General features: G+C 48.5%; 1 protein-coding gene across 6 annotated transcripts in view; it reads left to right on the top strand.

The window, feature by feature from the left end:
• The window catches only part of LOC122405256 (mushroom body large-type Kenyon cell-specific protein 1), an 89,165-nt gene extending 74,037 nt beyond the window's left edge, over positions 1–15,128 (top strand). For all 6 annotated transcript variants that reach the window (XM_043409851.1, XM_043409855.1, XM_043409849.1 and 3 more), the window contains 5 exons: positions 151–230; positions 3,447–3,879; positions 6,799–7,039; positions 7,587–8,466; positions 8,607–15,128. In XM_043409851.1, coding sequence (XP_043265786.1) covers positions 151–230; positions 3,447–3,879; positions 6,799–7,039; positions 7,587–8,466; positions 8,607–9,942 — 2,970 coding nt within the window. In that variant the 3' untranslated portion in view covers positions 9,943–15,128. The remainder of the gene's footprint in view (positions 1–150; positions 231–3,446; positions 3,880–6,798; positions 7,040–7,586; positions 8,467–8,606) is intronic.
• Positions 15,129–16,977: the final 1,849 nt, after the last annotated feature.

Genomic DNA, 16,977 nt, shown 5'->3' with positions numbered 1-16,977 from the left:
AGAATCATTCAAGTCATTGCTCCTCCTAATTCGCATGTTCGCCCTAATGTCAACGATTAAACGATCTATTCGATGGAACCGTCTGCATGTTTATTCCGGAAGGCTATACACGGTATGGTATCGATTGTATTGTTTCCTTTTCTGTCACAGGACAACAACATATCTCTATTGGAGCAACAGAAAATACCTCTAAGGATGCCAGCAGGTATCGACCCCAAGAGTATCTTTACGTAAGTAGCTCTTTCTTCGACTCGATCGATCCAAACCGCGGCGGACTCAATTTCTATCACACTACTCTTTACAACAAAAATCACAAAACGATTAACAAATACATCTTTCTTCGACCCTAGAACCACCGGAAGTGGTAACAAATAAATACACAATGATGCTCGATAATTCCAGCGTTAAATAAAAAACAAACTTTTGCCAGTGAATCGTGGCGTTCTTATAGAAATTTCGTCCGCCGCAAACGTCTAAGTTCGCGATGCACCGACGAGGAAAACGTTTCTCGAATCCCAGGATGCTTCGATTATCGTTTCTAAAACGGATTCGTTCGGTCCTATTAAAATTCGTCTGCTTGGTAACGAGAACAAGAAACGCGTCGATGTCGTGCCGGTGTTATCGCGCGACTCGTTTTACACCTCGTGGCGAAACGACGCTACCGCCGATATAGGTATTTGCATTCCGCGCGGGTAAAGGAAAGTGTTGATCGCATTCCGTGCCGTGTATTCCGTAGAACAGATTCGAGTTAAGCGACAATTTAGCGGACAACACGCCGTCGGACAGAGGAGGGCGATTGTTCTCCTCGGCGACTCTACCAGCTATCGTTTTAATGATTATACTTGCCGCGTCGTATACTTTTATATTATGCAAAAGTTGTATTTTATCGAACAACACTCCCGGCGTACGTTCGAATCTATAACGCACCTGTACGAACTGGTAATTAAAAAGTTTTCCTTTCGCTGTCTGCGTATTCGCAAATTTTTTCAGCGCCCGTCTCCCATTGTCCGCGAGATACTCGTTACGACAATTTACTCGAGGGTCTGTAACTCTTCTATGTCCTTTTTTTTTTCTTTTCGTTACAACCCGCGTCGTGCTCGTCTAAAAATGATCGCGCGCGTTTATCCGAACGTTCGTCGAACGAAATCGCGGGGTTTCGTACGAAACGGCGCGGCCGTATCGGATCGAGCATCGCGTCCGTTCCAAAGGGTAACTCGAAAATTGCAAAGAGAAACCTGCCGTTCCGAATCGGCCGTGAAAGTTAATCGAAGATAAACGGAAGAGAAATCGGATGTTCCTGACTCGAAATTCGAACTAAAACCGTTCTTTCGAGCGAATTTCCTCGAATCAAGATCGATATTTTCGAAACGAACACGAGTAATCTCGATATCTCGATCCGTGTTAGATTTGTACATACCGAAAGATTATGATTGAACAATGAGTAAGAACCAAAGCCATAAAATCCTACAGACGCAAACTGTTTCGCGAGTACGTAAACGAGAAAAAGATTACGACGCGTTTATTCCTGCGCATTTAATTGTATAAAAGTTCAATTTTCTGATTTTTGTCGCGAGTACTCCGAGGGAGCCGCGATAGGGAAAACGAAAGAGAGGAAAAGACGAATAACGCCCGAGAGTCAAAGTCGCGAAGCGTGTCCGTACGTTGCCCTCGTGTTTTCGCCGTTTTCCCCGCGGAACATTTTGCGCGTCAAATTTTTATCGTCGTCTATTATTAGTCCACCGTAATCTGCACCTCCTGACACATCGAAGGCACAAAGTACCTCGCGTGTGTCGTATGCACGTCGCGCGAGAAGGATCGCGAGACGACGGGAAACGCCGGAGGAAAGAAGATGGAACGCGAGTCTCGGATCGCGCCGGCGCATGCGCGCTACCGTAATTAACGATAAGATAGCCCGCCGTCGAAACCGCGCCAGTAAAGTCGAAATTAGAAGCTCGAACGATCAACCAAACGAGAATTACGTCTACGCGATGCTTGACAATGAATTTTCCCTGTTAACGGAGAAATCGAGATATCGACCGCGACGATTCCGAGATCGCGCGCGAACCTTTATAACCCACCTTTCCAGCGCCGCGATCTATTTTATCGCGATCGATGCGTCCGAACTGTGGCCAGATTACGATCGAGAGCAATAATTATTCCACCAGACGCGGTTTTAGCCGTTCGAGATAAATATGAAACTAGCGTAACAAAGACGAGAGATAGGTTTCTACCGAGTCGACAGAACCCCCTGGTCGAGAGCAAGACGGTCGAAATGCACTTTTATCAGCTTTGCTGCCCGCCAGGGGTCGACGAACCTATCAGGGGGGGCCACGGTTCTTGCGACTCACCGGTGAGGAGAGGGGGAGTTCTTTGCACGATGAATTCTTACGGTTAATCTTATCGTCAAACGGTGAGACAAATTGCAGCGGCCCGATAGCTGTCATTCTCGCGTCGCTGCGTTCCTCGATCAATTCCCACCACCGATTCGAGCGTTGCGTTTCGACGATAATTAAACAAAGGGAAACAAATTTAAATCGATCCGTACGCGATAAGAAAATACCAACTATCGGTTTTTACGTAATAGTTTCCGCAGTAAGCCTGCGATTCGAACGAAATTCGTCCACAAATTATGAATCAAACTCCTGGAAAGCTTTAATTGCGTAATACTCGGTAGTCCAACCGTCTCTCTCTCTCTCTCTCTCGCTATTACCTGTCTAATTTCGTAGCTCGAATTCGTGCTAACGCACCGGTACGCCGGAGATCAAAGTGTTAACGAGACACCGTCGGATCGATTCGGTTCTCGTGCAGAACACGTGCGCGTACCGCAGTTGCCACGTGGTCGACGAGTACAAACCGCGATACAAGTTAACCGATGAACCACCTATGCACGTGAGTTTGCGGCACGAAAAGTACCCGGATAACCAAACTTCGTTACGAGGACGCGTATCGGTACTCTGCGGTGGTCGACGAATTACCGGGCTTCCACGAACCGTACCGTTCAAATCTCCGGAGAACTTTGTCGCCCACCATTGACACGTCATCGACGTATCATGATCACGATTTTGAACAACTCGTCCATCGAATACGAAACATTTTTCGTTGTAAAAAATTACTAAAACTCGTCGAAGGGAGCAAGCGCTATTTACACACAATTGGTTTCGTTGACTCGCTCGCTTATCTGTCCAAGTAAATTAATCGAATCGATACTCGATATTATACTTGCAAATAGTTAGGAAAGTAGTTGTTGCGAATCACGGACCCGACTACTTATTTCGAGATGATCCAAGTTCGCGACAAGGGACTCGTGGAATTAATGGCCATGTGCGCTCGTCGGTGCATCGATAACGAGAACGTTGCTTCTCGAAACAAGGCATAGAGATAATTATAATTAGGACGAAGGGAGGTAGGATACAATGGAGTAATAAACCGTATGGAATGTGTTTTAGTTCGTATCGCGCGAAACCGCGTATGACCGGGCCAGTGTCGACCGTGGCGGCGGCAGCAGCTGCGGCAGGGGTCGGTGGTGTCCCCGTGGTGGGTGCAGGGGGTGGCCGGAGGACCTACACCGAGGAGGAGCTCCAGGCCGCCCTTAGGGATATCCAGAGCGGCAAGCTCGGTACACGAAGGGCGGCCGTGATCTACGGAATACCGCGTAGCACCCTGCGCAACAAGGTCTACAAGCTTGCGATGGAGCGCGAAAGGGACGCGTCCCTGACTAGCACCCACTCACACCCTCACGAGTCCGGCGCCCCAGCCACCACCACCACCACCATCACCACCACCACCACCACAACTACTACTACTACTACTACTACTACTACACCACCAAATACGACCCAAAACGCCTCCGCGACCACTCCGCCCCCGCAAGTGGATGAGGTAGGTTTTGGGGACAGAAAGCCGTAAGAGAAAGACGATAGAATTACAAGAGAACAAGCGTGATGATACCGATACCGTTTTACCCGATGTTACGATACCTGAATTCTCGGTGTTGTCACCATATTCCCCCCAGAGAACTCGGGACACTTGCGTTCTAGAGAGAATTGAGAATTGGCAAAGACGAGGATCGACGGTAGATTACGAAACGGCTCAGTTTAAGTGTGGAAAGTTTAGGTTTGGGCTGTCAGAATACTCGGCGTTCGAACCGATCGATCGAGCGGTAAAATCGAAACAGTTCGTGTTTCGGATGGCTTGAAACGATGATTCGAGTACTTACGTCATATGCAGAATCGAAGTTGAATAAACACGCATTATGTGCAAATCAATACTACCATTTTACCTGTGATTTAGAAATATTTCCAAACGTTTGGTTAGGTATCTTTTACTCGATTAACAAAGAGTCATTATTCATAGAAGATCGTAAGAGAAATATATTTCAATTTAATTACATAATTTCTTCATTGCATATGAACGAGATATACAAAGTATTCGACCACTTCTGGGAAAAATTTTAATGAGAGATTCTAAAAGTCATAATAAGACGACGATCAAGAATATCAATTTCTTAATTGAAGCTTCCTTAAAAAATTATTAAAAAATTAAATTAAAAAATTTCAAATCATTCCAAAAAAATTATTTTTTACCCCCGAATTTCTACGCACTTTCGAGAAAAAAATTCCCTAATGTGAGGCCATAACTTCTGGACGCACCGAAAGATTGTAATGATTGAAAATTCCCTAGAATCTCACATTAAAATTTTTCCCAGCGGTGGCCGGACACCCTGTATAGGGTGAGATAAGGAAAAAGAATAAACAAATAACTGTCTTTGACTTCGGTAGTTCGGTCAACTCGGCTCGCTTTTCCCGAATATTTCGACAGCCCTGTCGCAGGGTCGAGCAAGGGACGCTAGGACAAGCGTAGAGATTCGAAACCACGCTTCTTCTGGCACCGATGGCACGAGTTTCGTTCTCGGTTGTTCCCGGTTGTCGCGAAAGTTTTTAACAATCAGAACGTCCGATAATCGTATCAGTGACGGCAGGAATCGTCCGCAGATTCGAAGACGTTCTATTCGATTCCGTATCGTTTAGTTTCTTGGCAATTTTTCAACAGATTTCTCGAGAGCATGGAGTACTTTTTTATTTTGGGATCACCTGCACTTAAATTCCCGCGCGTGCGTTCGATCGACACGTACTTTCGCTTCTAAAGTAAATGTCTTGTACCCAAAGTTATTATACGCGAATTTCCTTCACTCGACTCGAGTATACGAGACTGTACAGATCGTTTCAGGTTCCTCCGTCATTAATCGCGCGTTATCGGATGTTGCGTGAAAAGATTCCGATGGACGCGCCCAGGGAAAACGGGAGACGAAACGGCTCGATGAATACGAGAAGAAGGGGGACGAAACCTACGACGTTAACGGAGAATTTCGATAATTGACTCGCGATTAAATACCGCCCATTTGTATCTAAGTGTGGTTTTGGTTAGGAAGAACGAATGGAGCTTCCCCAAAACATACCTCTGCCACGGTGATCGTGTAACTCGCGCGAACCGATTTACTCCGAGCAGTCGAAGAGGCGTGAATTTTCCATTTACCTTCGCCGTCGTTCGAACGTTCATTTTTCCAGTTCATTGAAAAATGAAGAGGACGACGAGCAAGAGGAAAACAAAATCGACTCGTTGGGTGGTCCGACGAGACACAGGAAGGGGAGAAATATCGGTTCGCGCGCAGTTCCTTATCGGTCGCCGTGATGCTCAGTAGTGTCGAATGTTTTTGCATGGGCTGTTTAACTTTTTTTTATCTCACTATTTGTAGTTTAACACACGGCCACTTGGTCTTGGCGAGGTTGCAAGACTCGAGGTAAGTTTTCGAGGCGATCGTTTCGAGCCGAGAGGAGAATTCTTCTTGAACGCGAGGTTCTTGGTTCGCGACGGGCCGCCCAGCCCTCGAATTCGTTGTCACCAGTGTGCTTTTTCGAACCTCGACACTCTGCATCCTCGATGTGTTTTGTACAGACGGTCGTGCTTCAGCACCAATTGCCTGATTTTCTTTGTTTATTCTATACGGAACGAGGGAGCCGTTAGGATTTTGCGTTTGAAACTTTTGCGTTTAGCGAGGCATGTGGACGCGAGTAACGAAGACCATTTCGAAACTATCATGGACTAACTATCCAAAACTCTGTCCGAGACGATTTCTTTCGATATCGAACGATGCATGATCGATCGGAGACTCGATGCTCTGCCTGGTGTCGTTAGAAGAAGCGCAAACAGTTTAGTTTTTGGTAGATCTTTTAGTTTGAATGCATGTACAAGTACTTTGAATAATTTCTGCGAGGTAAGTGTTTGGTGTGTAGTGTCGGGCTCTTTTTACTCGTCGAGGAACAAGACATTTTCGTGCTGGTTCTCAATTTTCGATATTACTTCCTTTTTGACGCGACGACTAGCAAAAATAGAACAAGAACAACCGTACCGCGCGTAACTTCCTGCAAAGCGTTTTTAGCCTTTCATTTTTTTTTTCATGTTTTTTTTTTTCTCTTGTTGTAACGCTTTTTCGCGACAGTTCTTTATATGGCAACTCCTGCATGACGCTTGGTCATTCTGCATTTGACGAATAAAGTACTTACATGGACAACCGACACCGTTCATAATACAGACACACGCATACAAACACAATAGAACGCCTCTCGACGAAATCTCAATGCCGGAGAAATTGTTAAGAAACACTTTGCAATCGAATTTCACGACGTAGATCGACCGTAGGACTTTCCTCGAGAGGGCAATTATTGTCAATGATCTGTATCCGAATTCGTTCTCCCGTGCCAGGGGTGTGCAGAAATCGCTAGAAAGAAATATTCTTAACAGGTGGACGACAAGGAACTCTCCGGAGCCGAAGAGGAGAAAGAAGTCGAAAAGGCCCTGCTGAAACCGTTGTTGTCTCTGGAAGATCTCGTCAGGTTCTCCGCTCTCGAAGGAGGCGGCGGGGATTCCTTAAGGACTTTGCTTCAACGGGGACAGGAGACGGGGACCGAGTGGCCGGGCCTCGAACACGCGAATATCGGCCCGTACATACAGAAGATGCTTGCCGCGGCCGCGCCTTTCAAAGGTGACGAAACGATACCGATAATAAACTCGATAGAAATAAAATAGATATTAACATTTGCATCCTATGTTAAAAGGTTACCAAATTAATTTTCTCTAGGTCCACAAATAAATCTTCTTCTTATTGTTATTATTTCGCGTACGCTCGAAAATGTCCGCGTCCGTCGTAGCCGAGGATTTGGGTTACTTCCGACAGAAGCTAGACCGTTCCGTTCGCTGACTGGGCAACTAGTAGTCCGTACGAAGGACCGAGACGAAAGTCGAAAAGTGTATTACGAGCTAGTAGGTCTTCGGAAATCGATAGAAGCCAGGCCCTAGTCGACGGGTCGGTGACACTTTTTCCACCTTCTGAACGGAACTGCGTTTAAGTAGCTTGAACAGTTCTACGGGAGGCTAATCCGAGATTAAGACAAATGCTCGCAGGCGCGAAGAACCGACGCAATCGTGTACCTTGACAAAAAGCATTGCGAGTCAATGGAATAGAGATCCTCGACTCGCAAATTCGCCCGACTTCATTTCCGCGTGAATAAACGTTCGATTGCATTCGACAGGTCTGGAGACGCAAGACTATCGCATTCCAGAGGTGATGAGGAGGCTGATGAGCGAAGACAAGAGGCTAAACAAGAGCGTAAACGGGGACCAGTCGCAGTCGCATCATCAGCAGTTTCATCACCAGCAGTCCCACGGGACTCACTCGCAGGCGCAGACGCAGTCGCAGTCGCAGGCGCAACAGCAACGCGGACCGATCACCAACGACGACTTCAATCCGAACATCGAGGAGGAGGCGAGCGACAGTGGTCAAGGTAGAGCTATTCTGAAGATTCCGTCCTACAAGCCCGCGAGCACCCCGGGATGTTCGAGCAAGAACGGCGAACCAACTTCCGCCGCTTTCGCGCAAGGATTCGCGGCCGCGGCCTCGAGTCCGGGCCTCCTGGAGCGGGCCTCGCCCGCCTTCTCCGGCACCAGCAGCCCGACCAACTCGCTCGTGGGGAAGACGGTAGCCGTCAACTTCCGCGACGTGATCGCGAAGAGCATCAGCGTGAAGTTCCAAGAGGGCCAGCCGGTTACCTCGGCCGGGATGCCCGGATGCCAGTCCGCCGGGGTGGTGCAGTCGCAGCAGACGATGATGACGGACAGTCCGTTCAAGAGAGGTAGATACACGCCGCCGCAGCCGGCGACGCAACAGGCGCAATCGCAGCCGAAGCCGCAGTCCCAGGAAGCGAACAAACCGAAACAAGCTACCGGTGGCAAGGGAACAAGACCGAAACGCGGCAAGTACAGGAACTACGACAGGGATAGCCTGGTCGAGGCTGTACGCGCCGTTCAGCGGGGCGAGATGAGCGTGCATCGTGCAGGCAGCTATTACGGAGTACCCCACTCCACCCTCGAGTACAAAGTTAAGGAACGGCACCTCATGAGGCCAAGGAAGAGGTACGTTCGACCGTCGTGCGCGTACAGGTCCGAGCAATGTTCGCTCGAAACGAACGTACGGCTCGATCGTCTTGAAATTACATCAGGTCTGCAGACACCGGTTGCCTTTCCATTTAACCTGCGTCGTTGATTTGTTCCAGGGACCAGAAGCAGCCGGACGACAAGGCGAAAGAGACGGCGGCTGTGGCGGCGGCGGCGGCGGCCGCCAACATGCGACCGGGCACAGCCGACAAGAAGCCGCAGCTGAAGCCGCAGAAACCGTTCACACCTCCCGGCGGTATACCGGGGCCCAACGGACTAAAGATGCCGCCGTTCATGGAGGGCATGCCCCATTTACCGTTCGGGCCGTTCAACTTTTGGAATCCGACGCCGTTCATGCCGTCGCCGTTCATAACCGGGGCGCCGAACGTTCCGGGGATCCTGCCGGAGCAGTACTTCGCGACGAGTCGGATACGCGGGCTGCAGGAACAGCAGAGGAACGCGGCGATGGTGCAGCAACATCAGCAGAGGGACAGGGACGGGATCGGCGTGGCCGCGACCACCGCGGAGTCGCCGGGAACCTCGAATTCTCGCGGTACACCGATGACGAAGACGCCGCGGGAGGTGACGGAGAGCCTGTACGACGGCTCGGGGGCGAACGGCAGTTTCCTGGACAATCTGATCAGGTCGAGCCTCGAGACGGGAATCCCCAGGGACCAGAGGGCGATGGCGGAGGGTAGGAACCAACAACAATCGTCCTCGCAGCAGCAACAGCTACCCGAATCGATGAGGAGCAAAGCGTTGATCGACCAGCTGTGCAGGAACTCGAGGAGGACGCCGGTGCCGCGGCTGGCACAGGACAGCAGCGAGGACGAGAGTTACAGGGGACCATCGGCTGCTGGGAGGCCAGTCCCGGAGAGGCCGGAACGCGTGCCCACCGTCGATCTAAGCCCGTCGCCGTCGGAACGGGGCCGCACCGACGACGGCAGCGACCGATTGACCTCGCCACCGACGCCGCTTTCGGTATCGAGGGCCGGCAGCAGGGACGACGATCGCAGCAGCAGGGAACGCGAGGTTCACAACGGTGGACAAGAGGATCGCGATAGAAAGACTCTGACCGTTCAGCAGCAGCAGCCGCCGCCGCCGCAGCAGCAGCAGCTGAATCACTACCCGGACTTACTCTACGCCGTATCAACTGACAAAAAAAGTGCCTGTGATAGTAAGCTTATAGTAGATCATTCGAGCCAGAAGACTCAGCAGCAACAACAGCAGCCGCAAACGCAGCCGCAGCCGCAACCGCAGCAGCAGCAGCAGCAGCAGCCACAGCAGCTGCCGCAGCAGCAACAGAAGGAGTACGCTGCCGTGAGCGGACTGGTCGTGCAACTGCAGCGGGGCTACAATACCGGGAACAGCAGGTCCGGTGAGCAGACCAACAGCCAGCAGTCGGCGGATCAACGCGGTCCAGCGATCAGTATGGAAGACTCCGTTGAGCAGTAGAGAAAAGTCGGTATCGTTGATCAGTAAAGTATAGAGTTAACGAGAATACGGAGAATAAGGTCCGTATACAGTAAGCCCATTCCCGCCCGATGCTACGGCATTTCACGCAACGCGTCCTCGTCGCGCGCCGCGGGCGCGGGGATGCTCGCCCTCTCGCCTCCTCCTCGTTTTCGAGGAGCTTCGATTGCACACGCTCCTTCGGTTTTCTTCTTATTCTCCGTTGGGCGTGCTACGAGAACGGGAATCCGGCGTGTTCCTCGCGAACAGCCGGGCCTCGAGAGCACGACACTCGGTCGGTTTGGCTATGAAAGCAAACGCGGACCGTTTCGAGGCGAGGGGCGTGAATGGCGAGCGCCTCGTCCGCCGGTCGCGGGGACCGAGGAACGATTCAATAACGCGAAACGTGGCACGAAACGGTAGCAGCCCCAGGTAGCCTGACCCTGCCCTTTCCATTCGGAAGCTCCTTGTTGAACGTCGCGAGGCAAGTTCGAAAACAGGAAACAAAAGGGAACGAAGAAAACGTGTAACGAAAACGCGTAAGCGCTACCCAACCAACCAACCACCCGTCAACCCACTGCGATTCCATCAGTTATACGTATCCGGCAGTCGATCACCGTCCAGCTGACGGTAGGTCGTACCGGAAGGAACCCTTTCGACTATGGCGATATTTCGAATCGAAGAAAACGCAAGAAACGGATACAAAGCACGATGCGATGTTATTGTACCGAACACTCTGACACCGACACACGTACACGCACACGCGCACACGGACACATAGGACACACCGGTAGACACACACGTACACCCTCGTTCGATGAGACACTTTGACACACGTAACACGCTCACACGGACGCCTCTGACACCCTCGGATACGCAGATGTGCCGTTGGCGCGCACGCACCACGGCGATCTACGCGATATCCAGGCGAAGAAAATACAAACGGTGAACACGTAAACGAGCAGCACGTCAATAGTCCGCGCGTGCACGCGTTTCCGTAGGAAAAATACGCGTTGGGTAGGAGCGCGCGATTCAATTTCCGCGAGGGTTGCCCCGGCCGACTACGCGCGCGGAAACGTCGGCCGTCTATCGTAGGCTTCTCCGAGAACCGTGCGAGAACACGAGGACAAACAAAATGCCGACGCAACAACTACAAAAAAAAAAGTAAAAAAAAAATTATGATAAACAACAACATCATCAACAACAACAACAACAACAACGTATTTTTTCCTCTATCGATGTAAAACTACCTAAAAATGCAAACTTATTACCTACACTACTAACATTACTTAACTCGTAAGGAGCAACATAATTATATAAGGAATGATATATTATATATATATACATATATATTTTTGGTCATTACGAACGTAAATGCGAAACGAGAACGAGGCCAAGACTTTTGTTGGCGCGCGTAATAGGTGACGTTTTTTCATAAGGCGACAATATTTCTCTAATCTCGGTTATTTCAAGGCTGGCGTTCGATAGAAACGCGTCCCTCGTCGCAAAACGGGTCGCGCACGTAGGAGGAACATTAAACGAAGGGAGGAAGGAAAGACGAAGCTATTTAGGAAAACGATGGGAGTGGGAGGGGGAGACGGGGATCTTCGTCGATGAGGAGAAACGCGTTCGTGGTTTCTTCGCGATGTCAAACGATTAACAGAGATTCGTGTCTCTTTGGACAAAAAGGAAAAGGAAAAAAGGAAAAACACTTTTATCGATAAACCGATACTCTGAAGGGAATCGGAGAAACGGACGCGAGAATTACCGGGAAGAAATCGCGGAACGTTCCGCTCGTAAAAGTTTTATTTTCGATCCGGGATCCTTCATCGGCGAAGATCGTTCGGTTTCATGGGATTCGGGGTGAAGCTACGACGAACGACGATAGGAAGAGACGAAACAGCAGAGACGCATAGGTTTACAAGGGACTTCGAGGGAATGAATTATAAAACTGTGTAGGCGCGCGCTTGCTCTCGACTCTCGGTTTCTGTCTTTTACCGAAGTGCTGAATATTTTCTTACGCGCGACGATTACGCCGACATTTTGATACGAACGCAAATTTTCTACCGCGTAGAGAAAGAGAAGCAGCGACAAAGGGCGGCACTCGTAGTATTTCTTCGCGAGGAAAACGTACGCTCGACGCTCAATAATCCACCACTATTCCGAAAACTTTTTCGTTGACCTTTTCGCCGGTTTCTCGCCCGCCAACGCCCAGACAAAAACGAAATTCTTTTCGTTCGCTTATCGACTTTTTCTACGACTCGCCATCCATCGCAATTCTCGATCGTGTACGTTTTCCTCTTGGCGGCGAAAAGAAGACAAAAGAAAAAACGTAGCCAAGTTAGGTAAGGTCCTGTCATCGTTCTCAAGGGAGTTTAGAAATTTTCACTTCAAGTACCACCACAAAACCGCAAAGTTTACGCGTAATTTTCGTCAGAGATTTCGAACGAATTTTTAAAGCTCTTATCGACGTTTAGCGATTTTTCAGGGGAGTCCTCTAATTTGCAAGGATCGTATCGCATCGTTGAACAGGAACGAGAGTTTCCACGATCGATTTCGATCGTCGTTGTTCGAGCAACCACAAAGAACGCCAGTCCCTCCTCTTTTGACTAATTTTTTCGCAGATTTACTCACGAGCGTCGTGCGCGCGACTATCGAGGTATCTTCTCGTATTTTCGATTAGAGAATTCCGTTCGACAGGAGATCCTTGACTAGATGAACACGTCGAACAAGTGGCGATTTCGTTGTTTCGCTAGTTGATAGTAGCTGAGAAGACGGTTGGACCAAGACGAAATCGACGAAGGCGGATTCGATGCAGAATGATTCGGTAGACAACAACAACAACAACAAAAAAAAATGAAATAAAAAAAAAAACAGAAAGAAAAACACGCGTAGAAACGGACCGCGCGACAGAAACAGAAACAGGTGACGTTCGACGCGTAGTTTCGCGGGTCACGATTTTCCGTCTTTCTCGAGTACCGAGGAGGATCGTTACAGTTGGTCGTATAAAGGACAAAGACAAAGGAAGCGAAAAGAATAAATCCACGCACTCATCTCACGACTCTCTTTAAGTAAAGTAACGACTGAAAGACTCTAGGCTGTACATAAAGTATAAGGCATGTATGTTCGGTGTTAATGCAAAAATTCCTTATTAACGCAAAAAAAATTATACCTTACTCGAAAAAAAAGTAAATCGTGTAAGCAAGGCTACTCTCTCGGTGTTTTTTGGAACTAAACTTAAAATTTACCCTAAACTTAAAGCAAAAAAACCGTGAATTAAGAGGTTACTTCTAAAGGCGATGAAAAAAGGGTGGATGCGCACCCCACGCAGAGAATGCGCGTCGGAAACAAAAAACAAGTTATTGAGTGTAAACGTTAAGGTCTCCTTAGGGTTAAAGAATAATAAATAAAAATAAAAAAATGTGAATCGAGCTGAACAGCAGAAAAAAACACAAGCGAAAAGCAAGCACTAATCATGATTGTGTGTAAACGTAAATTTAAACTTTCCTTCTAACCCCCTGTGTCCACTGAATCACCCCCTTTCTAATCGCTCACCAAAACCGACCACCCGCTTCGCGTCAAAGTGTAAAAAAAATCGTTCGGTGTGATCTTAAACTACTCGATACCTCGAAAGAAACAAACAAAAAATACTTTTTTCTAAACTTTCACCAGGCACTACACCAAAAGAAAAGGAATGATATTTCTTACACTCGTTCCAACCACCGTCCCCCCCCTTCCTCCCGGCCCCTGCCTTCCACCCTTAACCCACCTCGCCCTTTGCCGAAAAAAAAAAGAAAACTTTACACACAGCCCCTTGTAATCGAGCCTCCTTCGCCCTTTCCGACCCCCGTGAAATCCAGTTCACCGACACACGCCCGAGATAACAACAAAAAAAAAAAAACAAATTGCCCGATATACCCTTTACGAAAGATTTATCGTTAGATGTGAAAAATGAATATTTATCGTGCGGATGATTGTAAAACGTGCGTACACTATGATTGTCGTTAATTCAATTACGGTTACGAAGGTATACGTCGCGACGTTCGATTCGCGTTCTCTGAGCCAGGAGTCGGTTATCGTCACCGTTGATCGTACGCCGAGACGCAAAATCGACCATCTTCCCGTCGCCCAGGCGTCTCATCGCTTCCGGCGGTCTCTCTCGATTCGTCGTCAACATTTCGGGCCAAATATCCGAGCATCGGGGCTAATTTTCGAAGAAACAGCCAAATTTTTTGTACTTTCGACACGTCGACTTCAACGCACAAACGACTCTTTCGTAAAATTCATAAAGCGCGAATGATTAAACGTCTTTTTCCCTTCGGTGGACCGGGGCGAATAAAGTGACGTTCACCGGGTCTGGCGACGACGGGCATCGACTCCTGCGGACGTTCGATACGCGAGTTAAACCACGAGTCTCGTCCGCGTTTCGTTTTCGAACCGGGACGAGCGGATCGCGACGATTGGGGACGATCGGCGCTAACGATTTTTCCCAGTGACACAGTCGCGTCAACGTGTCTGCCGCAGCAGCGATTTTTCGCGTTTACCGGGCCGGAATGTCGCGTTCCCGGCTCCGGAGGTGTTCTCCCGCGGGATACGAGCAGAGAGGATTACTGCGAAAACGAGAGAAAAAAAGAAAAAAGTGAAAAGAAACGCACGAAAAGGAACACGTTTTCTAGAAAGGTGGTTCTCTATTATTGCGGGGAATATTTACGTAGGAAACGATTGGATATAACGTTCTGTGATTTTAAACATTATCGGTGATCGGGGAAACCTCTGTCCATTGGTTGTCGTAGCTCGTTCTAGGTGAAATTTTCGTGATCGAAATTCGTTTTTTAATGGAAACGTAGAGACTCGCGAGTAGGTGGGGTATGGGAGTTTATTAGCGAAATCGAAGGGGACGACGCACAGGCTAGGGCAGATATCGTTGCCAACGCGACTGTAGGAAGAGTGTCGATTTTCGTTTTTCTTTTACGGGGGAGACGGCGGGACCAGAACGCGAGGTCCGTGCGAAAAATCGTTCGGCTCCGGGTCGCCATTCTCCCCGTAGATATTTCCAACGTTTCTTTCTCTCGAAAGTATCTGTCGGAGTCGAGAGAGAAGGATGCTTTCGACCGTGGATTTCCGGCCGTCTCCCTCCACGTCGCGGGCGATACGCTAAAACGATCCGGCGAGAGACGGATTGGTCGAAACGGAGAGGAAAAGAAATCTTTAAGAATTAAAAGAAGATATATTATATTAAAATATCTGTGATGTAAAAAGTATCAAAATTTTGATGTATATTTTTCACAAATTATTGTAACCAGCTAGTGTATATGTATAAGATTACGGATATAAAAGATGAAAAAAAAAAATACTATTGTAATTACGGTGTGTGGAGACAAAATGACGAGTAAGAGAGAGCGAATTGAAAGCCAACAAGCAAACAAAGAAAAAACAAATACGGGAGAATAGCGAGATCGCGAGATTACGTTTATCCACACCGGTGGTCAGATGGGACCAAGATGGCGGGTATCGCTCGGAAAGTCGGGCCCAATGATTCCCGTTTTTTTCTTTACTTTCGTCGTGTCAGCTTAACCCTCCGGGGAACGTAGAATTTTACCGTCGATGTCTCGTTCTCTGCTTTTGATAACGTCGTCGAGTAGACCGGGGAAACAAAAATAATTGTAAATATTTTTGGCGGGAGCCGGAGCTTGTCGTAAATTCCATTTCGCGGCGATAGTCCTGGTAAACAGAAAAAAAGAAAAAAACAAATTTAACGTTACCGTTATCGTTTTTCCGTTTTGTTTTCTTCCACTCTCTCCGTCTGTTTTTTATCTGTCTCGCGGCATCGAACGACGACGAGAGTCACTTTTCGGGCGCGTCGAGTTCTCAAAAACTGGAAGATTTGGACCGATTGGCCCTGAAACGGCTCAATGTCAGCTACCTCACAGAGTATCGTTACGTTTGGTACGGTTCGTGTAATGGGGACGTTAGCGTGGTCTCGGGCCGCGAGAAGAAATCGGATGACCGTCCAGTCGATTTCGGTTCATTTCTCTTGTCGAACGTTCTTTAATGATACTTTTTCAGAAGTTTTCGTCGTTGATCGAAAATTTGGTCCGAACGTTTGTTTGTCGACGGCCAACCGGGATCTTCGGACGGCGAGCCCGCAAACTTCGGGAGGTTGGGGGTCCGTGTAGAAAATGGTCTAAACAGTTCCAAATTGTGCCTAAGTTTTGACGTTACGTTTTTACGACTCGCAGCAGAACAAACGACAAATGTAACTACCGTAGCAGCAAACAGGAACTTTAGTTCGAAGGTGGGGTTGTTCGAGGGACGGGAGGCGGAGAACAGAGGACGGGGACGAAAACGAGTTGAGCGACCTTTAAGCTAAATTAAAATGAAAAATATATTACCTCCGTATACGTTCCAGGGCCGTCCGGCCGCCATCTTGCGTTCATTTTTACGTTCCGTTTTGTCGAATAAGTGCAATTAGGTACACCGACACTGAACACGAACACGAACACAGAGACACGCCCTTGCTCACGTACACACACACACACACACACACACACGCACGTAGACGCGGGGATGAAATACACCGTACACCGAATGACACGCACCCACACTTGAACATAAGCGTACACACGTTAATAAACGTCGACGAACAACGGCGAAAACGAACTGTTACGCGCTAGGTTACCGTTTTTTAAATTCTATTTTCAATTCACGCATTCTCGAATGTTGGGATTTTCGTGATCAACGAAGAGCTGGCCTGTCGTTCACATAGAATTACACGACGGACACACCGACACACGTACCCACACGATACGCGCATGCAAGTACAACGCTACAAGTGAACACGAGACACGTTACACAGGCATACACAACAGGAAGCCGACGTCGATTCGACGATGTAAAACGACACACCGTTTTCGACCATTCTCGAACGTTCTCGCGCTTCTTCGGGAACATCGATCCGGTTCAATCCTGGATCGACGTTCTCGCGAAGAAATCATTCCGATGCTTTAATCGAAAAACCAAACGTCCGTGACGTACGTA

Source organism: Colletes gigas, unplaced genomic scaffold, assembly GCF_013123115.1.
Source record: "Colletes gigas isolate AHSC1104 unplaced genomic scaffold, ASM1312311v1 Colletes_gigas_Sc00004, whole genome shotgun sequence".
Taxonomy (NCBI): Eukaryota; Metazoa; Arthropoda; class Insecta; order Hymenoptera; family Colletidae; genus Colletes; species Colletes gigas.
The sequence above is the reverse complement of the archived record's forward strand: the minus strand, read 5'-3'. Positions and strand labels throughout refer to the sequence as shown.